The sequence below is a fragment of the Vicugna pacos genome, chromosome 16, assembly GCF_048564905.1.
Source record: "Vicugna pacos chromosome 16, VicPac4, whole genome shotgun sequence".
NCBI lineage: Eukaryota > Metazoa > Chordata > Mammalia > Artiodactyla > Camelidae > Vicugna > Vicugna pacos.
The window spans coordinates 32,887,555-32,909,693 of NC_133002.1; the positions used below are offsets into that span (position 1 = coordinate 32,887,555).

The 22,139-nt window shown below is 54.0% G+C and overlaps 2 protein-coding genes across 4 annotated transcripts; both read left to right on the forward strand.

Annotated features, from left to right (window-relative positions):
• The first annotated feature begins 581 nt into the window (after positions 1-581).
• Positions 582-10,595, forward strand: LOC102526014 (keratin, type I cuticular Ha6). 3 transcript variants are annotated; one of them, XM_072938709.1, is made up of 8 exons: positions 582-738; positions 5,547-6,348; positions 7,915-7,997; positions 8,262-8,418; positions 8,971-9,132; positions 9,233-9,358; positions 9,527-9,747; positions 10,154-10,595. In XM_072938709.1, the coding sequence occupies exons 2-8, from the start codon at positions 6,289-6,291 to the stop codon at positions 10,341-10,343; spliced, it is 999 nt and encodes a 332-aa protein (XP_072794810.1). In that variant the 5' UTR covers positions 582-738; positions 5,547-6,288; the 3' UTR covers positions 10,344-10,595. The 3 variants fall into 3 exon arrangements, with proteins under 3 accessions (XP_072794810.1, XP_031541854.2, XP_006219306.2); XM_031685994.2 differs by having other exon boundaries at positions 584-738; positions 6,240-6,348; XM_006219244.4 differs by lacking the exons at positions 582-738; positions 5,547-6,348 and adding an exon at positions 6,728-7,232.
• Positions 10,596-15,314: 4,719 nt separating this feature from the next.
• KRT35 (keratin 35) lies at positions 15,315-19,569 on the forward strand. The gene is made up of 7 exons (XM_006219243.4): positions 15,315-15,854; positions 16,811-16,893; positions 17,088-17,244; positions 17,508-17,669; positions 17,952-18,077; positions 18,578-18,798; positions 19,076-19,569. Exons 1-7 carry the CDS (start codon positions 15,384-15,386, stop codon positions 19,221-19,223), a joined length of 1,368 nt encoding a protein of 455 aa, XP_006219305.2. The 5' UTR covers positions 15,315-15,383; the 3' UTR covers positions 19,224-19,569.
• The last annotated feature ends 2,570 nt before the right edge of the window (positions 19,570-22,139 follow it).

A 22,139-nucleotide genomic window follows, 5' to 3' on the forward strand; every position in this document is an offset into this window, starting at 1 on the left:
CAGGACTCTTGGAGGCTGGAGCGCAGCAGGGTGTGCAGGTTGTATCCCTTTGAGCAGCGTATCTGAGGGCTTTCAGAGAGCTGGGCACACGTCAGACTCTCCATCTTCCTGCAGTGTTTGGGAGGGACCATGTGGGTGGGCGCCTGCTGGCGGGGCTGGGGATTTGGGAGAGCTGGCAAAGAGCCAGTCTTCACTCTTCTGGTCCATTTTTATGAACAGTCATAATAACCCTGTGGCTTCTTTCATCCAGGGATCTCAGATGAATTTGAAAGTAGAATCCCCAGTATAAAGCACAGTTAATTACTGCCTGGAGCCCACAGTCTGGTTTGCAGACACACTGTCGTTAGCAGGATGATAGTGAGGCCGACTGCACACCAGGCCCTGAAAATGCAGACGGCAGAATCCAATCAAACAGGGTGTTCGGGGAATTCGCTTTGTGGTCCGGTTAAGTGGTACCTGAATCAAGGGGACGCGGGAGACTGAGGCACCAGCGTCTTCTCCTCAGGCACCTGGCTGTGCGTCTCCCACAAATCACAGGTTCTCTAAGCACATCAAGGAGAGCAGTGACAGCTCTGGAATTCTCCATAAAAGCTGGGTGGGGGGAGTCAGGGGCTGAGTGGATCTGAGCAGGAGGCCCTGAACTCTTCCAGACCGGAGTGGTCAGCCGGAGCAGGAGGAGCTGACCCATTGGCGAGATGGAAGTGGGCCCTGGGACTTGAGAGGCAGAGAACCCAAGAGGTATGGCTTAAGATTGGGGTCAGGGTGGTCTCTGGGCCTCCCCTGTGGCAAGAGCAGTTTGGAGCCAAACCCTGGAGCCCCAGACTATGGCCAAAATCAGACCCCAAGGCAGGAGAAAGGACCTTTGTATTCGGGAAGAGATGAGAGTTCCCGGGTGATTCTGGGCCTAGGAAAGGGGGAGTTCTGAAGCCTAACCACAGTCAGGTCCTGGCCCAGTAGGGATTCAGGACCATCCACAGAGCAGGATGTTGGGAAGCTGGGTGCCCAGGAGCCTTGCTGATCCCTTAGACTCTCAGGAGGAGCCAAGAGCCGTGGCCAGCTTGCCTGCTCTCCTGCGGCCCCGAGCACAGGCTCTGGGCCCTGCACAGGGGCAGCCAGAGAGCAGAAAAGCCCTCAGTGTGCACTCAACCTGTCTCAAGTCTGGTGAGGCCTAGTGAGAGCAGGGGGAGGTGGAAGTTTGGGGCACAGGCGGGGGGCGTGGGAAACGGAGCCCAGAGGGACTTGCCAAATCTTGCCAGGAAGATCTGAGTCACCCAGCAGCTGCCATCAGGGTGGAATGTCACCGAGGTGTACAGGAAAGAGAAGGGACAAATTAGCGCCCTTCTTCTGAGTTCTGCTTGCTGGGCCTGGGAGGGTAAAAACGGCAGTCACTGAGATTGGGGTACAAAAGGCAGAAAGTCACGATACATCTGCTCCTGAGACCCTCCAGTCATGGTGACAAATCACAGGGGAAGGAGGGAAGGAAGAGCTGCACCTGTTTGGCCAAGGTTCTCAACCAGTGATGCTTCCTTACCGAGGATTACCAGAGAAAATGCAGGACGCCTCGTTAAATTGCAATTGCGGACACCATGAATAAGTTTTTAGTATAAGTATGTCCCACACGTTGCTTGTATTTTTCTTTGCTCCATTGGGCAACCTTACCCTTAGCAGGTTTGCAAACAGCCCCGAGTCTTCCACCATCAAAACCGAACAAGCGTGACCTTTCTCTGATTCCTTGGACCAATGAGATCAGTGGCTTGAAATGTCTTAATTGAACTTTTTTTCCCCTCCCATAATGCTTTCTTTAACTCTGTGTACCTGTTACTGCCTGTCTGTACTCGAATCTAACATCAGCTGGCAGGAGATTTGGCAGGAGAGTTTGATGTGGTTATTTGACACAGAGTATACAGTAACCCTGTTTTTCAGGGAGGGGCCAGGAGTCCTGAGTCCTCTGTTGCTTGAACAAATTCTTTGGTACAAGAGAACAAATTCTTTGGTACTTGTGTTGAGAGGAATGAGACTGGTGTGGGTCCCTGTGGGTGGGTGGGCTCTGGGGAGGCGTCTACAGAGGTTAAGACACAGAACCAGCATTTCTTAGATGCCTGCTGTGCTGGGAAATTCTGCAGGACTTGTGGGGTTGGATACCAAAGATGGAACAGGAGACGATGAGGAAGTTAAAGCCTAAGACAGCAGGACACTCTGAGAGATGATCACTGGGTGGCCAGGCTGCCCCGTGGTCCGCTGTCTGGTTTCTCCAATGCCATCGGGACACAGTGGTTGTGGTGGTGATGGTGGCTGGCACATTCTGACCACAACCCAGAGGAGCAGGGGAAGAGGGGCCGTGCTTGGAGAACTCATTTCTGCCTTGGGCACACTGTGACAGGCTGTGCCTGGTGCCTTCTGCCTTGAAGGGACAGCTCAGAGATGGGGAGAGGAGACTCAGGCTTGGTTTCTTGGGTCTCTGCCCACAAGGAAGCTTGGCCTTCAGGTGGATGCTCATTTGAGGGTGAAGGCCATTTTTCACCTAAAAAGGAACCACAGATTCGGTGATTGGTTTTGAACATGGTGGCCTTCCAAGATGGGCTTGGGGGAAGCTGGGGTGTTTTCTGCCCCTGCAGCAGTGTCCCTCCTCCTCCCTCACCCCCTAGCTGGGGTCACTGTGGTCAGAGAGCATCCTATCCACTCTGTAGTCCCAAAGCCGGCCCCTGTTCTGTGGCAGGTGGAGTCGGGGGCTTCGGGGATCTTCTAGAGTAAAGGTCAGAGGCCAGAAAGTCCCAGCCGAGGGGGCCCCTGCAGCCCTGGACACAGTCTCAGGAGCCGCCTTTCCCCACACAGCTGGGTCAGGCCTCTGATTCAGCATCCCATGAAACCAGGGCAAGCCGTTTGTACCCTGGAAACAGTGTTCAACTGGGGCTCAGACGACACGGGCTGGAAGAAGACTTTTGATCTCCTAAATTAGTGATGTGCGTTCCTATTTATCAAGCAGGTTTCAATTTAGTTGTCACAGTCCTGGGAATGTGGCATTAAGAGCTCTACTCACCTTTTGGGAAAACTGAGGCCCAAAGAATTAAGTGGCTTGAACCAAGGTCTGGCTGAGTCCAGGCCCAGGGCCCCTGCTGTCCAGCCAGACACTTCTCTAAGCCCTTCTTCTGCAAAGTCTCTGCTGGCTCAGTGGGCCAGATATGTCATTTCAGCTGGGATGTGCTGGGAGGCCTGTTTGCCATCCTGGTGACACTGCACCTCCGAATGGGCCCTTCTGAGGACCAGCCTTGGGAGGTGGGTTGATGTTGCCTTGCCTATGAAGGGAGGCCAGGAGGAAGTCATGCCATCATGTCCTCCTGGTGTGCAGGTGCTGGAGGATGGTGGGAAGGAGAAGTGCCTGCTGAACTGAGAAGGCATCTTGAGACCGAAAAATGAGGCAGGCAGCTCCATGTGATCAATGGATCTGTGTATTACAGGGCGACTTATGCATAGGGTGGGATCAGGTGGACGGATCCCATTTGCACTCTGCACCACGGAGGGGCCACTGGGACAGTTTTACAGTTAACTTAGTGTATGCGAGTAGGTGCCCAGAGACGGAGTGGACATTCCTAAGTCAAGATTTATGAATGGATAACTAGTCTCATAGGCTCTGGGAAGATGTTGGCAAAGGTTTTCATCATTGTTTGGGGACCAACAGAGCATAGAGGGCGCCTGGTCCTAATGATTATTAAACAATATTAACTACAAAGCCCTTGACAACAGAGAAGGGATTCACTGCACAGTACAGTCCTGGGTAGGATCAGCAGGAAGATAGGAGAAACTGTAAGTTTCCAAGATGGTGTCAGTTACACGAACGGCCATACAGTAGACCTGGAGGCAAAGGGAGACAGAGGTCCCTGAGGGTTTCCGTATAAAAGAAAACCCAACTGTGCCACGGGCTGAGCCTCCGTAACTCCTCTTTGTTCCGTGGTCAGTGACACAGAAGGGACGGTGGCTGTGGGCGATGGCCTGGGCCCCCCGTCCTATGCTGTCTGAGATGGAAGGGCCCTTCCTGTTCAGATCAGGGGTCCGGAGCCCAGAGTGGATGGGGCTCAAACAGAGAGTTTAGGGCAGTGTATTTTTGACCCACGTTAGAAAGAAGGGTCTCGGAACAGAACCCTATTTTGAAATAAAATCTGGTGAATGGCCCCCCCCCCAACGGACTTAATACTGAACAGGAGGATTTTCTCCAGGGCTGAACACCCAAGGGAGGTGGGGTTGGGTGGGCTGAGCTGCCTGGGAGGTGAGCAGCCCTTTGAGTCCCAGCTTCAATCCTCTGATCCAGGTAGAACCTTTGTTCCACTTGGGCCTTGCTCCATCCAGTGATGGTCCAGGCTCCGGAGGCAGAAGAGGGCAGAGGACTTCTTCCCCTGAGGCCCCCTCTGCACTTCCTTCCAGGAAGTGGCCTTGTAGCCTACCCCATGGGAAAGGGAACCAAGGGCGACTGAAAGACCTTCTCTGGCCAGCTTGTCACCAGCTCCGGGCGACGTATGTGCCTCTCCTTACAGCCCTGGAGACACCTGCCTGGACTCTGGCCTGTGGTGGCCTCCTGATGCCCGGGCTGAGTGATGGGAACACAGCTGGGGTAGCAGACACCTGCTCATTCAGTTGCCCTGAGAAAAACCTAGAATCAGCTTCAAATATGGATTGTACAGAGGAGGGATTAAAAAAAATGGGAAACATTAACTTCAGAAGTCCAGCTGCTTAGAGAACCCAAACAGAGAAGAGCCACGTCAGGAGCGGGGAAGGGGCTGCCCTCAGGACGAGTGTGCTGGGTCACAAATGAGGTGGGTCGGGATATGGTGTGCTCAGAACTTGCCTGAATGGGCCCTGCAGAGATAGCCAGGTGCCACACTAGTTGTCTTAGAAAACAAAGGAGTCACTTACAGGAGGTCTGGTCAGAGCCCCAGTCCCTGTCCTGACAGTCCAGTGGGTCTCAACTTGGGGCGGTTTTGCCACCCAGGGGATATATGGCAGTGTCTGGAGACATTTTTCGGTTGTCACAACTAGGGGAGGGGGTTGCTTCTGGCATCCGGCGATAGAATCCAGGATGCCGCTAACCCTTCACCCTGAAGCCTCCACGACAAGCAATAATGTGGTTTACGAGGTCCGCAGTGCTAAGGCTGGGAAGCCCCTCGGCCCTGCAAGGAGGGCAAGGTGGGCAGCCGTAAGGAAACATTGCGGAGGCAGCCAAGCTCTGGAGGCCTGAGGCCCCTGCTGGAGGGGCCACGCAGCACATGCACCCCTGGGAGCCCATTAGGTGGCTCTTGGGCATCCTGTTGAGGTGTCCATTGGACTAGGCGAGGCATGTGCACCACAGCCAACCCTCCTGAGTAATTTCAGAGAGAAGCTCATAAAGTGTTTTAAGAAGTCGGTAAATTACAACTTCAGAAGCATGTAACTGCATCTATAAACGCCCGCCTTGCCTGTGTGTTTGTGTGGGAGAAGAGGGAGCAGGCTGCTCAAGCCTTGGGAAAGCCCACTTTGAGGGCGGAAGACCGAATTTACCTTTTGTCTGTAATTCTCAGGCTCTCCTCCCGGCTTGCTTAACTCTCTGGCAGTGTGTCATCTATTCCTCTTATTCCTTCCCTGTCCAAATTGTCTGCATTGAGCACCTCTGTAAACCTGTTCAGGCACCAGTGAGGTTGGAGTGGGCTGTCCAGGGTCCTGATTCTACCCTCCTAGGTTCGGGGAACTGGGGGGCCACAAAAGAAACTGTCCTCTAAAGCAGCGCCACTTGAGAACTCACAGCCGTGATCTTTTGCTTGCCACAGCCACAAACCACCATCAGAGACAATCCTCATAGCCTAACCAAAACGTGTGTTGGTTTTCAAACCACTTTTACTTCTGTCCTTGTTTGACACTCCTTGTATCTGTGTGAAGCAGACGGGGCAGGCTCACGATCTGTACAGTCCCGATGAGGACACTGAGGATGCCAGGGAGGGAGGGAAGTGCTCAGCATTGCAGGGTAGATCAACAGCCGAGCCAGGATTTGAACCTAGGTTTCCTATCCCTATGTTCTGGGTGCCTGCGCTTGACCTTGGTTGTGTGGGGGAAGCAGTGGGACGAGGGCATGGGACTTGGGGTCTGAGAGCCCTGGTTTCAGATCCAAGCTCTGTTCTCATTGCCTGTTCATCTTGAGCAAGATTTTTTTTAATTAAAAAAAAAAAACAAAACCAACATTCTGAGCCTCAGTTTCCTCAATATTGGCCCCCTCCCAGGGTTGTGGTGAGGTGCACATGAAGTAATGAGGAGCTTGGCACATGAGAGATGTTCCATGAATTTTACTTCCTTTGCTGCCTTCTCACCATCCCAGCGGCCCAGGCAGAGGTGAGCAGCTAGGAGAGGTGGGGGTAATGGACAGAGGTGACAAATGGGCAGACCAGGCTCCTCAGGGGAAGGCACAGAGAGAGGGCAGGTACCAAGTGTCATTCGTGAGGCCACTCCCAATTTATGGGATGTGGTGCAAAGACTTTGAAGAGGCAATAAAATTCATATTTGGCTAGGAAATGACAACAGCTGAGAGTCCTGAGTTAGCAAACTAAATTCCACATTTTTTTTTTAATAAGGCAAGGGATTCTGGATAGGTAACAAAAATCACATTCTAATGACATTAGCATCCCGGATTAGGAATAGGCTTTCCCAAGAGTAACATGCCAACACCCCACGGAGAGTGTATATAAACGCCCCAGAGAGGCCATGAGAATCCAGAACCTGAGCTCTCGGCTAAGCTGTCAACTTCCTCTGCTAGCATCATGGCCACCCAGCTCTGCTCCCCGATCTTCTCCTCTGGGTCTGTCAGGGGTCTCTGTGGCACAGCAGGCGGCATCTCTCGGGTGTCCTCTGTCCGCTCTGTGGGCTCCTGCAGGGTCCCCGGTCTGGCTGGTGTCTCGGGGTCAGCCTCTTCCATCAGGCTGGGCCTCTCTGGCTTTGGGAGCTGCTTGCCGGGTTCCTATCTGTCCTCTGGGTACCACTCCTCTGGCTTTGCTGGGAGCGGGGGCTGGTTCTGCGAGGGCTCCTTCAATGGCAATGAGAAGGAGACCATGCAGTTCCTGAACGACCGCCTGGCCAACTACCTGGAGAAGGTGCGGCAGCTGGAGCGGGACAACGCGGAGCTGGAGAGCCGCATCCGGGAGTGGTACGAGGCTCAGATCCCGTACATCTGCCCGGACTACCAGTCCTACTTCAAGACCATTGAGGAGCTCCAGCAGAAGGTAATGGGGACCTGGCCCCTCTGCAGCCCAGCAGCCCAAACCCTGGGAGGGGTCTGTCTCATCCCACTCCAGATGGGACTGTAGCTCTTAAGGGATTCTCTCTCCTATGAGGGTAAGGTTTTCTCTCTAGGGTCTTGGTTTCCTGGGGACCCAGACCTCTCTGCTGATTGTGAGCTATTATCAGCCATTCCTCCCCACCCTTCTCAGCTGTAGGAAGGGCAATCACGCACATGGCACCAAGTCCCTACTGGAGACAAGCACTGTGCCTGAGGCCTTCCTATCCTTTGGCTTGTTTACTCCTCATCTGGGAGACATGGATATCGCTGGGCCCATCTAACAGATTCAGAAGTTGAATTTTAGGGAGGTTCAGCAACTTGCCTAAGATCACACAGCTTATCAGTGTTGGATGCAGAACCTGAATCCACGTTGGCCTGGTTCTCTCCACTCTCCCTGGTGAATCCCACTGCGCCACTCTGGGGGCTGCAGACATCAGGACTGATGGTCACTGACGTTCCTCTGTTGCCCTTCCTGGGACTGATGCTCCCGCCACACCGGGGCTCCGGGCTCAGAGCTGGACATGCCAAAGGTGCTGGTAGTACTTAGGAGCATGGAATCTGTGAGCTGGGCTCTCCTCTCTCCCCTGGGGCTTTCTCTAGCTCATGGGAAGCCCCCTGTTCCCCAGATCCTGCTGACTAAGGCTGAGAACTCCAGGCTGGTCCTGCAAATTGACAACGCCAAGCTGGCGGCTGATGACTTCCGAACCAAGTGAGTGGCCTGATGAGGGGAGGTTTCGGGGCTGCTCCCTTGCTTCTGTCCCCACCCGCCTCTGGGAGCAGGGGAGGTGGGAGTAAGGCCAGATGAAGCCATAAGTGGGCAATGCGGCACTGACTCTGGACCACCTCCGGGTCAAGGGAAAGGACCACTCTGCTACTAACCCCGAATCAGCTGCAGCAGCTGGACAGAAGAGCAGGGGTCCTGGCCTGGGCATGGCTGCTCTGCCACAGACTCGGCAGGGTTTCGTGTGTGCAGGTATGAGACGGAGCTGGGCATGCGGCAGCTGGTGGAGGCTGACACCAACAGCCTGCGCAGAACCCTGGATGAACTGACCCTGTGCAAGGCTGACCTGGAGATGCAGGTGGAGTCCTTGAAGGAGGAGCTGATGTGCCTCAAGAAGAACCACGAGGAGGTGAGGCCGGTGCCAGGCAACCTCCGGATGTTTCCCATCCAGTGGGAGCCACTGCTGACCCTTGGGCATAACACCTGTGACAACCACCTCCACAGTAACTCCAGCTGATGTTTAGTGATGGCTCATTCTGTGCCAGGAATGATAGAAAGCACTTTGCATTTCATTCTCATTTCATTTCATCTTCACAATAATCCCAGGAGGTATATGCTATTATAAGCTCCATTTGACAGATGAGAAGACTGAGGCACAGAGAGGTTAAGTCACTTGCCTAAGGTCACCAGACTCCTGGCTGGGACACTCAATCTCCATTTGGACAGCAGTGCTTAATACAGATTCAGCTTGCCTGGTGTTTGCATCATCTCGCTTCACTCTTCCAAATCTTCTGAGGAGGTCGGTATAGGTACATGAGGAGACTGGGGCTCAGAGAGGTTAAGCATCCTGTTTAATGTCACACAGCTGGCAACTGAAGGAGGAAAGGTTTTACCCAGGTCAGTGGAACCTGCAACGAGCATACTTTTCACAACCTTACACCATCTTGTTTCCTCTCTGCAGGAAGTCAACACACTTCGATGCCAACTTGGGGACCGGTTGAATGTGGAGGTGGATGCTGCCCCACCAGTGGATCTCAACAAGATCCTGGATGAGATGAGATGCCAGTATGAGGCCCTGGTGGAGAATAACCGTAGAGACGTGGAGGCCTGGTTCAACACCCAGGTGGGGCCAGGGCAGCCCAGGACAAGCTCCTGGGGTGGGGGTCACCTTGACAGTAGCTTTACTTGCTCTGACCGTGCTCTGGGGCCTCTGTGCTTTTCAGACTGAGGAGCTGAACCAGCAGGTGGTGTCCAGCTCGGAGCAGCTGCAGTGCTGCCAGACAGAGCTCATCGAGCTGAGACGCAATGTCAACGCCCTGGAGATCGAGCTGCAGGCCCAGCACAGCATGGTGAGTGGCCTCTGCCTGCGTGGCTGCCCAAGCTCATGGCAGGCTCCCCCGATCCACCAGCCTCAGTTATCCTGGGGCGTGGTCACCAGCCATTTGCAGATGCCCAGGGCTGTGCGTCTCTGGGTAGGATTCCCTCCCATTGGCAGTGTCTCCTGTTTCCCATTGCAGCGGAATTCTCTGGAATCCACCCTGGCGGAGACAGAGGCCCGCTACAGCTCCCAGCTGGCCCAGATGCAGTGCCTGATCACCAACGTGGAGTCCCAGCTGGCCGAGATCCGCTGTGACCTGGAGCGGCAGAACCAGGAGTACCAAGTGCTGCTGGACGTCAAGGCCCGCCTGGAGTCGGAGATCGCCACCTACCGCCGCCTGCTGGAGGGAGAAGACTGCAGGTGAGTGGCCCGGGGAGGCGGGTGGGCCCTGGAGGTCCCCGCTGGGGGACAGGGCTCACTGGGACCCAACCCTCAGTGCCGCCGTGAGGGCATCAGTCCTGAAGTGGTTATTGCACAGATGAAGGGGGGTTGATCAAAGCCTCTGGAGAGAGATCCTTCTTGCCCTGGGCTTCGGGCATTTGCAGTGAGACAAGTTGGCCCCACTCACAGCACTTCTCCCACCATTGTTTGTGACTGGGAGTTTGTGGTCTTCGTCCCTGAAACCCTCGGGGATTTCAGAGGCACGGTCTGAAGTTGTTTGTCATTGTCACCTACCTATCTCACTTGACCTGCTAAATCTGTTTAACGTTAGTGTTGGTCCAGTAGCTAATGTCAAACCCACCTTGACATGATCGCCTTTCCTCAGGCTGCCTGCCCACCCTTGTGCCATGGAGTGCAAGCCTGCCATTAGAGTTCCTCACATCTCAAGCGTGCCCTGTGCCCCGACTGTGCCCTGCGCCCCAGCTGCCCAGCTCAGCACCCAGATCCGCACCATCACGGAGGAGATCAGAGATGGGAAAGTCATTTCCTCCAGGGAGCGTGTGCAGCCGCTGTAACCAGCCACCCGGCCCAGAGAGGCAGGCCCTGACCCACAGGAAGGAGGACACCCCTGTGGCTCCTGGCTCTTCACAATCCCCTCTACCCTAGAGGGACCCCCCCCCCCCAACCCACAGTCCCTGGCTTAGCAGATTTTTCTACCAAAATACTTCTTAGATTGTGTGTTTCTGGACTTAACCGCTTTTACGCCACATAAAACTGGGTTTCCCTAGAAATTTACCCAATAAAGTGTGTTCTCTTGGCATAGCAAACTGGCCTCTGTCTACTCTCTGTGGTTGGTTAGTGGGGGTGTCTGATCAGGGCTTGCTGTGAAGGTGTAGGTTTTGGTTTCGGGTTTATCTTCTCTGGCTCTGAGTGGGAGGAAGTGATAGGGTGAATCAAAATACTTCATAATGGGGAAACCCCAGGGCCCAGTCCACGAGAACAGACGCTGGCCCAGACGGGATGGGTGCTGGCCATAACCTACAGGCCTGGCCCTGCCCATGGCGACCACCTGGGGCAGCCTCAGAAGAGGCAAAGGCTCCCAGGCCATCCTCCTCAGGAGCCCTGCCTGGATCTGGCGGTTCACTCTCTTCTCTTCAGTTTCTCCTCCCTTGTCCAGCTCCTATGACCCTGGGGACACAGGAGGGGGTGGGTTCCAGGGCCAACCAGAGAGGCAAACTCCAAGCAGCCAGCCTGGGCCAAGCACCCCAGGAAGCGGGGTTGGGTGAATTCGGAGCAGAGGAAACCCAAAGCCTCACTGCATGCATTCAATCAGCCTGTGTGTCAGCGGCGCATTATGTCGCTTTGTCTAGCTTTTTATCAAATTGTTCAGAGCCTCTGCATTGGTTAAGGATCCCATGCTCTCAACTTCACACCTACCCTTAACTGAGCTCCAGTGTACATCTCCAGCCACCGTGCAAGCTCGGCTGTTCAGCAGTTCAACGCTGTTTGGAGCGGGCATTTGCCACAGCCAGTGGCAGACTGACCCTTCCTCAGGTGTTTTGACTCCTACATCATTGCTCTTTTCTTGACATCAACAGAGAGGTGATCTAAAAGCATCCTATTTTATCAAATTTCCCCAGAGTGAACGTAATACTTTCAACGCAGTCTGGTCTTGTTTGTACTTTCCACCTCTGCTATCTGGCTGTCTTTCTTGTTCTCACGTACTCAGATCAATGAATCCATCACCAGATAAGGACTGAACATCCTGTGAATGGAAAATGTTAATGTATGGGTTTATCTAGGGAAAGCAGGGGTGCGGGAAACAGCTACAACATAGGGTGGGGAACAGGCACTGTTTCCCAGCTGCTGATGTGAGATTCCCCCCACGCGCTGCCACACAGCCCCAGGGACAGCAGGTGCGGGTTTGGGGCTGGTTTTCAGGTTCTCAGGAGGGAAGAGCTCATCGAGAGCTGGGGAGTCCAGGGGAGGCTTTAGGGGAGATTCAGAATTGAGGGGAACCCTGAAGGATGGGCAGAAGTAAGAAGGAGGGAAAAGCGTATTTTAGGACACGGCCAAGTGTACCCGTGGCATGTTCTGGGCACAGCACGGACCCCATCCGAGCAGAGTGCGAAGGTCCTGAAGGGAAAATTATTAGGATACTTACTAAATGATATTCATTCTTACTGATAAGGGGGTTCTAAGTAAGATTCTATTCTGTTAAAAAGAACGCTAAGCAAAAAATGGAACTACACCAGAATAACTTATACGCTACTTAATAGCTTTCAAAATATTACTGCTCAAGGCATCACACAACAAGGGCTCAGACGAGAGAGGGAGGGGTGCTGGGTGAACAGCGCAAAAAGGGTTTTCCTTATAAAAATTATTACTGATGTGTTATAAAATTACCTAAAAAACTTATCAAGACTTCTTACCACACCTTCAGCACTGCATTGGCTTAGGGTCTGTCTCCCTTTGGCTTTTGGCCCAGAAGAATATTTTGTTCTTTGCCAAAGGGGTCGGTTAGTCTGGGCGGGTGTGGCATTTACACAAAGATGCCTGATTGCTTGACGTCATCGAGCCTCAGTTTCCTCATCTGTGAGAGTAGAGATAGTAAGGCTGCCTTTGGAAGTCTCTTTCCCTCCCTGCTCTCTCCTCCTTTGTTCTCTCCTTACTTCCTCTTTCCCTCCCTTTCTATTCTCCCTCTCTCTTCAAAAAATCCTTTCTTTGCCTCCTTACTAAGCACAGTTCCCCCTAGGCAAAGCATCCATCCATCCATCCACCCATCCATCCATTCATACATGATGAAACATCGAACAGTCCCACAAGACAGAGGTTTCATAAGAAGTACGAGGCCAGTCCTTGCCCCCAAGAGCTTACAGTCTCCCTGGGCAGAGCGGGCCGGAACACAAGACAATCAGAGGACATCGGTGAGTGGAGGGCCAGTGGAGCAACCTCTGGTCACCGCCGTGGGTGTTCAGAGCCGGGAGGCACTGCAGGGCTGGGGAAGGTGGCAGGCTTGAGGGAGAAGGCCAGGCTGGGGCTGGGCCCCCAGTGGCAGTGGGGCAGGCCTGGTGTCTGGAGCTGGAAGGCCTGGGCCTCGGTCTCCCTGGGAAGACTATGAAGATTCAGGTAAGCATTCCCCACACCGGGAGGCAGCGCCCCACTACCTACGGCTGTGTGGCAGGCCATGTGGGGGGCTTAAGGAAAGATGCACCTTGAATGGCTGCACAAAGGCTGGTTCTGCCGGCTCTGCTGTTCGCCAGCTGTGTGACCTCAGGCAGGATCCTGAAATATTCCAAGCCTCAGTTTACTCATCTATGAAATGGGGATAGGGGGAATGCCATCTCAGGAGGCTATGGTGAGGAGTGAAAGAGAGAAGGCATGGAGAGAGGTCAGTGAATGATGGCTGGTTCCATTAGCCCCCTTATTAACCTGGCGGCGAGGAGGAACCCCTTCCAGGCGGTAGAGGTGCGAAGCCCTGCCTGGGAACCCCTGCACCCCTGGGCTGTAGAACAGCATGGGGCTTCCCAGGCCTTGGCTACTGTGGCTTCTCTGGACCCTGTGGCTCCAGGGTGGTCCTTGTGAAGCCAGAGCATGTTCCCTGGGAGGCTGTGGCTCAGCAGGGCTGGGGTGGAGCCTGTACCACTATGGGTGGGAAACGCAACCACCCATGGAGGCGCAGTCGGACTTTCGGCTCAGCTGCGTCCTTTGCACTGGAGCATGGATTTCCAGGAGACAGAGGCTGAGGCAGCCAATGGTGCCCTGGGACTGTGCTAGGCGGGCCCACTCACACCAGGCCCCTGGGCATGGGAAGGGCACGGTGACTCATGGGAGCTTTATATCCAAGGGCCCCAAACACACGCACCTGGCCCGTGGGATGGTGGCCTGTGTGCTCAGAGCCCATCCACACTCCCTAGTGACAGCTGCTTAGCATCATCTATCTGAGGACAAGCCTCCACCCTTGTGGGGACTGGCGACCATAGCAGCTGCCATGACCAAGCACTTAGTGTGAACAGGTGCTGTTCTGATGCTTCAAACTCATGTTGTCCTCACAGCAGCCCTAGGAAGTGGGTCCTATCATCCTTTTCCAATTTTCACAGGGAAGGATACAGAGGAGGCAGAGGGGAGTGAATTCACACAGTTGGTACGTGGTGGGGCTGGGATTTGAACCCACGGAGTTCACACATTATCACAAGGCTGTGCTGCTTCTCCTGGGACACCCCCAGCGGCTGCTGGCCATCCCCTGCTGGAGGCCATCCAGTCGTGTCCCTTTCATTCTCCATGGAGCCCGACCACATCCGGCAGCCCGGGATGGGATTCTAGAGCAGAGGGGGAGGTGGGTGGTATAGTGGAGAGGGACAGGCCAGACTCGGGGTGACAGCTTGGCTCTGTAGCTGCAGACATTTGGGCAAGCTCTTATCTCCCCTGGGTCTTGGTTTCCTTGGGCTTTGAGATGGGGATGATACACTCGGGCTCACAGAGCAACGTAAGGACTGACGTGGTGCATGGCTGATGGTAGCTCTCCTGATGGGAAGAGTGAGCAGGACACCAGACCACAGGGCAGACCAGAGGGCAAGACCCCCATCCCTGGCTCCACCTGCCCTCTGCTCAGCTCCCGGCCCCTCTAAAGGGTCTCACTTGCTCAGCAGATTGGACCTGCTGGAAAATAAAAACCTAGCCCTGCCAGGCTCTCGGCCTCACTCCAGACAACTCCTGCAGCAGAGATGAAACTCTGAAGGAAGGTCAGGCTCTGTGTGCCTCTGGGGAGGCCCGTGAATCAAGGCCACTCCCCTCTCCCCGGACAACGAGAAACAAAGGCTTTCCTATTTTCCAACCAGGGCTCGAGAAGACAGACCTTCTTACCCACGGGCGGTGTCAGCATGAGCAGGTGCGCAGTTAGCTGACCTTTCAGTCTTTTTGGCTGGCTGAGGTTACACAACAGAGCAGATTTCCTGGCGAGAAGGGCAGTGGGGATGTTTCCCTCGAGGGTCTGTTGTATCTGGGTGACCAACTATCCCATTCTGCCCGGGACTGAGGGGTTCCCTGGGGTGTGGGGCTTTATCCCTAAAACCAGAACAATCCTGGGGAAACTGGGATGGTTGGTCCCACTGGAGACAAGTTTCCTAGGCCTTTCTAGAACCTTCTGTGTGCCTTCCTGCAACACCCCTGCTTGTTCTTTTGTCTCCCAGGAGCCAGCCTGAGGCCTCCTCTGCTCCCCTGGGCTCATAAAAGGAGACAATGCTGAAGAAAGTCAAGACAGTGTGTGGACTCCCACACCTCTTAAGAAGGAGGCTGAGGTCTGGGCGCTGATGACAGGCCCCTTTGATGAACAGAGACTTGGTCCTCCCGGCGACACGGGGTGGTGGAGATGAGTCTCGATGTAGCCGCTGGTCCAGTGGGGCTCCTTTTTTACGAGGCCGGGAAATGTTCATGGGAAGCTAAATAACAGGTTAATGAGGGGTTCTGATAGAAAGTGGTATTAACTTTAACGAGGAGAAAACACCCTGTACCAGCCAACGCCCACTGGGGCAGAGATATAAACACAGGATGAGACGCTGCTTCTCTGCATTGGGGGTGCCTGGTCTCGAAGATCTACCCCTTGTGCTATTGAAGCCATGGCTGCCAAATGCCTCAAGGCCAGCTTCTCATCAGGGTCTCTCAAGGTCCCAGGAAGGACCAGTGGGGGCTCCATTCGTGTGTCCACGATCTACTCTGGCGGCTCTTGCAAACTCCCTGGCCTCTCCCGGGGGACCCGGAGTTTCTCTGCCTGCTCGGTTGGGCTGGGCAGGAGCAGCTGCAGGGCTGCCAGCTGCCTCCCCACTCTTTGCCTCCCCTCCGGGGGCTTTGCCACCAGCTACAACATGGCCGGGGGCTGGTTTGGGGAGAGTGTCCTCACCAGCAATGAGAAGGAGACCATGCAGTTCCTGAATGACCGCTTGGCCAGCTACCTGGAGAAGGTGCGGCAGCTGGAGCGGGACAACGCGGAGCTGGAGAGCCGCATCCGGGAGTGGTGTGAGCAGCAGGTGCCCTACCTGTGTCCTGACTACCAGTCCTACTTTCTGACTATCGAGGAGCTTCAGAAGAAGGTGAGAGGTTCAGATTAGCTTTGGCTGCCCTGGGAGCCTGGTGCCACCAGCCCTGGACTGGTAGCCTTGCTCCTATGGGGTCACAAAGCCTGGTCACCTTGGTGGCCCTCATTGGCTCCTCCCAATCATCTTAAGGAGAGCCATCATTAGCCCATTTTTACAGATAAGAACACTGAGGCTCAGGCTGGTGAATTGACTTATTCAAGGTGATCCAGGTGACAGTTAGTGGAACTAGAGCTTGAAACTACCTGGTTGTGGGACCTTTTGTACACAAACAACTTCTCTGAGTTTTAACTTTTTTTCTTTTCTTTTGTTTGTTTTTTGGTTTTTAATTTTGAGGGGTAGGTAATTAAGATTATTTAGTTCAATGGAGGTGCTGGGGATTGAACCTAGGACCTCATGCATGCTAAGCACGCACTATACCACTGAGCTATACCTGCCTTCTCTCTCTCTCTCTCTTTAAGGTTAGGGGATTAGATTTGATGTGTTTGGTGCAGATCAGGGTGTCTGTAACTAACTCAGAAGTTTCCTTCTTGCCCAGCCCACATCCCCCGAAATCCTAGCTAACTCCTGAGAGGGACCATTTGTGTCCAGGGAATCACGGAGCGTGCTTTTGGGAATGACTTGCCCTGAGCACCCTGAGGGCCTTGGGGGAGCAGAAGACAAGAGGTAGCTACCACACCAGGTCTTTCCTGCAGCATTTCCATGCCTCCCTCTCTCTAACCCAGGCTGCACATCTCAGATGCACTGCGTTGGAAGGGACCTTAGAGCTGTCCTGCTCTGATCCCTACAGCATGCCCATAAGGCTTTGCAGCACCTCAGCTGCCAAGAACCCAGGGATGGATGACCAACCCCTGACCCCAACCCTGCTCCAAAGGCAGCTCACCCCAGCTTTGGGGAGGTCAAGCCAGAAGAATGTCCTTCCTTTCACTGAAGTCATTTTCTTATTTCCCCAGACCCTGTGCACCAAGGCAGAGAATGCCAGGCTGGTTGTGCAGATCGACAATGCCAAGCTGGCAGCGGATGACTTCAGGACCAAGTGAGTTGTCCTGTGTGCCCTTTGGTTGGGTGCTGGCAGAGCTGGATGTTGGTGATTCTCAGACTCAGGGTTCTGGCTACACTGAGTCACTGAGGCACAAGGCAGGACACACAGCACCAGGCCAATCTGGGGTGGGATCGGACTTAGACATCAAAAGGAAAACAGCTCTAGATGCCCCACTATGTGCCTGCCAGGTATGAGACAGAGGTGTCCATGCGGCAGCTGGTGGAGTCGGACATGAACGGCCTGCGCAGGATCCTGGATGATCTGACTCTGTGCAAGGCTGACCTGGAGGCCCAGGTGGAGTCCCTGAAGGAGGAGCTGCTCTGCCTTAAGAAGAATCATGAGGAGGTGAGGATGGGGAGCAGGCGAGGATGGGGGAGCAGGTGAGCATGGGGCTCAGGTAAGGATGGGGCACAGGTGAGGATGGGGAGCAGGTGAGGATGGGGGAGCAGGTGAGCATGGGGCTCAGGTGAGGATGGGGCACAGGTGAGGATGGGGAGCAGGCGAGGATGGGGGAGCAGGTGAGCATGGGGCTCAGGTGAGGATGGGGGAGGAGGGTGAGTGGGGCAATGATCTGTGAAAGCTGGCTCTGACCCCGGTTTGTGCCACAGGAAGTGAACTCATTGCGCTGCCAGCTTGGTGATAGACTCAACGTTGAGGTGGATGTGGCCCCACCTGTTGACCTGAACCGTGTTCTGGATGAGATGAGATGCCAGTATGAGACCCTGGTGGAGAATAACCGTCGGGATGCTGAAGACTGGTTCAATACCCAGGTAGGTGCCTGGAAACAGTGTGTGCAACAGAGACACATGGTGGGTCATAGAAGTAACCTTGGGGCTCTGAATCAAGATGCCTGAGTTTGAGTCCCAGCTCTGTTTCCAACTCACAGAGCACCTTGGGCAGGGTGCTGTCCTGAAAGCCACAATGTCCTCAAGGGTGGAATGAATGGGCTGGACTTGGTAATCTTCTTGGCTCATGATTCTAAGTGGCCTCTGTCAGGCTTTGAAGCTGAGTCTCCAGTGTTCCTGACCGGGTCCTGCCTGTGTCTGTTTCAGACCGAGGAGCTGAACCAGCAGGTGGTGTCCAGCTCGGAGCAGCTGCAGTCTTGCCAGGCGGAGATCATTGAGCTGAGACGCACGGTCAATGCCCTGGAGATCGAACTGCAGGCCCAGCACAGCATGGTGAGGCCTGAGGCCAGCGCCGGGCTGCTCTGGGACCCAGCCAAGTGGCACATGAGCCCTCAGCCTCCATGTTCTGATCACACGGACAGGCTCCGGGGGGTTGAGTTCTTGAGCATCAGGGCTTTTCATGCAGAGAAGAGGGAATAAGGGCCCAGCCCCCATTCACCAATGTCCCCGTGGGAAAAGACAGGAGACCTGTAGCACCCGACGTGGCCTGACAGCAGCTCCTGAATTCATATGAGCAGATTCATTCTGAGTAATTATCAGCTCCTCAGAGATATCATTAACAGGAGAGCTACGCTAGATCAGGAGGCTCCAGGGGCTAATTTGGCTCATCTCAAACAGGATGTCTGTGGTTCATCCAGGCTGCAAGTGATCCTCAGAACTTCTGTTCCTGGATCCTGAGGCCTCCTGGGGACCCAGATGGATGAGGTGCATCCCCCTTGTTTCTTCTCTGACCTCTAACCACCCTCCTCCCTCCACACTCCTTGCCCTCGCAGAGAGATGCTCTGGAATCCACCCTGGTGGAGACGGAGGCCCGCTACAGCTCCCAGCTGGCTCAGATGCAGGGCCTGATCACCAACGTGGAGTCCCAGCTGGCGGAGATCAGGAGTGACCTGGAGCGGCAGAACCAGGAGTACCAGGTGCTGCTGGACGTCCGGGCCCGGCTGGAGTGTGAGATCAACACGTACCGGGGGCTGCTGGAGAGCGAGGACTGCAAGTGAGTATCGCCGTCTTCTGAACACAGCCTGCAGAGTTCCGGATGCATGGCCCGGTGCCGGGGGAGGGCCCAGCGTTCGGAGCCAGAAGCCCTGGGTTTCAGCTCAGGTCTTGTTATGCATTCATCACGTGACCCTGGCAAGTCCCTTGTCTCTCTGGGTCTCCGGTTCCCCATTGGCAAATTGAGGGGGTGGGACTAGGTGATTTTTAAGATGCTCTGAGTTACTGAAAACAGCAACTGAATAATCGTCCTGATCTGACATTTTTCTTTCTCCTAGGCTCCCCTGTAACCCGTGTGCCCCTGACCACTCACCTGCCAAGTCAGGCCTCCCCTGTCTTCCTGCGGCCTCCTGTGGGCCTGGCCTAGCCCGCACAACCTGTAGCCCTCGCCCCATTTGTGTGCCCTGCCCAGGGGGCCGTTTCTAAGAGTGGCTGGTCCAGAAAGCCAAGGCTGCTGTCTCCGGGGCTTGGACTTGGCCTCTGTTCAAGCCTAACCCTTTAAAGCCCAATCCCCTGTCTTGGTGCAGAGCCTGGGCCCAGGCCTGGCCCTGAGAAGGCTCACAGTGAACACATGCCTTCACCCTTCTCAAGGCTAGTCGCTAAGGCTGGCCACCCCAAGGCCTCAGATCCTCGTGGTTTCAATGGGGGCCAGAATCTCTGTTCTCAGGCTGCCTCCTGGGGCAGGTTTTCCTCCCGGGTGCTGTTGCAGTGGGCTCTGAAATGCAGTAGAGGGCTTCTGTGGTGGAACAATAAAGCATGTTTGCTCTGGTTCTCCGTGCCTAACCAGCTCCCTTCTGGTATTGGCGGTTTGTGTCTCTGCTGGGTGGAGAGCGGTGACTCTTGGCAGATAAATGGGGGAGGTGTGACCAGGTATGACCCTGGGGATGACAGGGCCCCTGTGCCCCTTTTTGGGGTGGTTAGAGGTCTACAGTGGGACGTTTAGCTCGGCTCTCCTGATGAAGACCCTTCTCCAAGATTCCAGTGTGGTGACAGGTGTGACCACACCCCTCTCAGTATCGAACGTCACCCTGGTCCCAGAGGAGGATGGATAACGCTGAGATCAGTGTAATGTGAAGCATTTTAGGCCACTTCAGTAGCCTCATGCCTGTGGTCCTTATAAGAACAGCAGTATGGCATCCCACGGCCAGGAAACTCCACAGAAGTCCCCAGCTTCTAGAAGCGTGTTATCTCCACCCCTTCTTCCTCGGCAGCTCTTTCACACAGCCCTTCCAGCTCAGCAACCCCCTTAAAACCCAGAGATCATTGAAAGCTGGAGATGGAACAGCCATAAAAAAGAATGAAATCATGCCATTTGCAGCAACATGGTTGGACCTAGAGATGATCACGCTGAGTGAAGTAAGTCAGACAGAGAAACACAAATATCATATGGTATCACCTACATGTGGAATCTAACAAGATGATACAGATCAACTTATTTACAAAGCAGAGACAGACTCACAGACATAGAAAACAAACATGGTTACCAAAAGGGGAGTAGGGGAGGGATAAATTGGTAGTTTAGGATTTGCAGACACTACTATATATAAAATAGATGAACAACAAGGTCCTACTGTAGAGCACAGGGAACTATATTCAATATCTTGTAATAACCTATAATGAAAAAGAATATGAAAAGGAATATATATAAAACGGAATCACTATGCTATAAGTCAGAAACTAACACAACACTGGAAATCAACTCTACTTGAGTTAAAAAAAAGTAAAGCAGGAGATGGGAGACTGAAGCCCCCCATTGTGAGTTCCGCCCACAGTTCAGAGATTCTTGTTCCTAAGAGACTCAGCTTGTTCTCGTGTGCTCCTGACATCTGATGCAGCACCCAGTGCCTTGGGGTCTCAAAGTATTTCTGCATAAAAGTGGGAGCTCCCAGCGTCTTGGACAAAAGATTCTCATTTGTGCCCAGAACGTCCTTCCTCAACAGACCAGGCAAACAGCAAGCCCCATCGACCCCCATGGGAAATGGAGAAGGATGAAGACAAAATTGTCTGAGACAGAAAGGTAGAGAACAGATTAGTGAAAGATGTTGACCAAGGTTGGCCCAAGAGCCTCCCCCACTGCGACCCTTTAAGGGTACCTAGTATAGTTCCTCTTAACTCAATTTTAGAGTTCTCCCGTTTCCAACCCCCTGTAAAGGAGGGCCTGGGGCTTTGGTTTCTTCCAGTCCCCCTTGCTCCTGGTGCCCGGTACCACCTCAGCTCCTGTCTTCTTGGAATAACTTGGCTTTTTTTTTTTCTTTTCTTTCTTTCTTTTTTTGTTGTTGTTAATGGAGGCACTGGGGATTGAACTCAGGACCTCATGCACATTAAGCAGGTGCTCTGCCACTGAGATATACTCCCCACCCCCAACCTCGGCTGGTTTTGCTGAGGCTCAGCCACCTGAAGAGGGTGATGGTTTCAGGATAATTTGGATCACTTAATAGCCTTTCACCGAGTGCCTCTCTGAGCCAGGTAGCGTGTTAGGTGCCAGGGGCAGGAGTGACCCTCGTTGGAGGGAGGCCTTAGGCTGGGACGGGAAGGACACCCACTTACTGCTTCTTTTCCATCCTGCCGCAGTGGTGGAAGGAGGCCAGCTAAAGGGGGCCATGGCTTTAGTATGATGGACATGGGCTCCAAACGTGGTCAGCCTAACCTGGGTTCAAATCTCAGCCCCATCACTTACTGCCTATGGGGGCTTTAACAGGTGGTAGTCCCTGCCAGAGCCTCGGTTTCCTCATCAGTGAAATAGAGAACGTGACACTTACTGTCTTGTAAGCTCCCTCATGCTTTGATGAGTCCAAGCTGAGAGTCTGAAAATTGGTCAACATCATCAACTCCATTTCCAGCTGGATGCTGGGATTGGTCTAAGGGTGGTCACCCACGTTTTCCGTGCCTTGGGCTGCATTTCTTAGGTCTTCCTCCAAGCCATAATGCCTGGGGTCAACCAGGCAGCCACAGAGGCTATGCATTTACAGGACTAGCGAATTCTGACTCTGAGCAAAGCCAGCAGGGGAAGCTGCAGCCAGCCAGCAGCACCTGGCGCTCTTGAGCACATGGGTCCCAGTTATCTCTTTGACAAAGCCACACTCTTCTTTACGGCAAGCCCCTTCCAAACCTATTCTCCCTCCACGAAAGAGCTCACCAGGGCCTGTGAGGCCCTGCCCCCAATTATTATTTCCTTCATCTGCTTGTGTTTTTCAGTTATAATGTACTTTCAATTTGGCCTGAGGTTCTCAACCATGGCTGCACATTGGAATGACCTGCAGAGCTTTGAAAAAAAATATGAATGCCTGGTCAGATCTCCAGAAATCCTGATTTAATTGGTCTGGAATATGAACTGGTGTTGGG

What these genes read in the sequence shown, in the direction of transcription:
- LOC102526014 (XM_006219244.4), top strand. Translation starts at nt 6,774, where the DNA reads ATGGCCACCCAGCTCTGCTCCCCGATCTTCTCCTCTGGGTCTGTCAGG. An exon ending in TGCAGGCCCAGCACAGCATG is followed by an intron (nt 9,359 to 9,526) that starts GTGAGTGGCCTC and finishes TTCCCATTGCAG; the next exon opens with CGGAATTCTCTGGAATCCAC. An exon ending in CTGGAGGGAGAAGACTGCAG is followed by an intron (nt 9,748 to 10,153) that starts GTGAGTGGCCCG and finishes GCCTTTCCTCAG; the next exon opens with GCTGCCTGCCCACCCTTGTG.
- KRT35 (XM_006219243.4), top strand. Translation starts at nt 15,384, where the DNA reads ATGGCTGCCAAATGCCTCAAGGCCAGCTTCTCATCAGGGTCTCTCAAG. An exon ending in GCGGATGACTTCAGGACCAA is followed by an intron (nt 16,894 to 17,087) that starts GTGAGTTGTCCT and finishes TGTGCCTGCCAG; the next exon opens with GTATGAGACAGAGGTGTCCA. An exon ending in TGCAGGCCCAGCACAGCATG is followed by an intron (nt 18,078 to 18,577) that starts GTGAGGCCTGAG and finishes TTGCCCTCGCAG; the next exon opens with AGAGATGCTCTGGAATCCAC.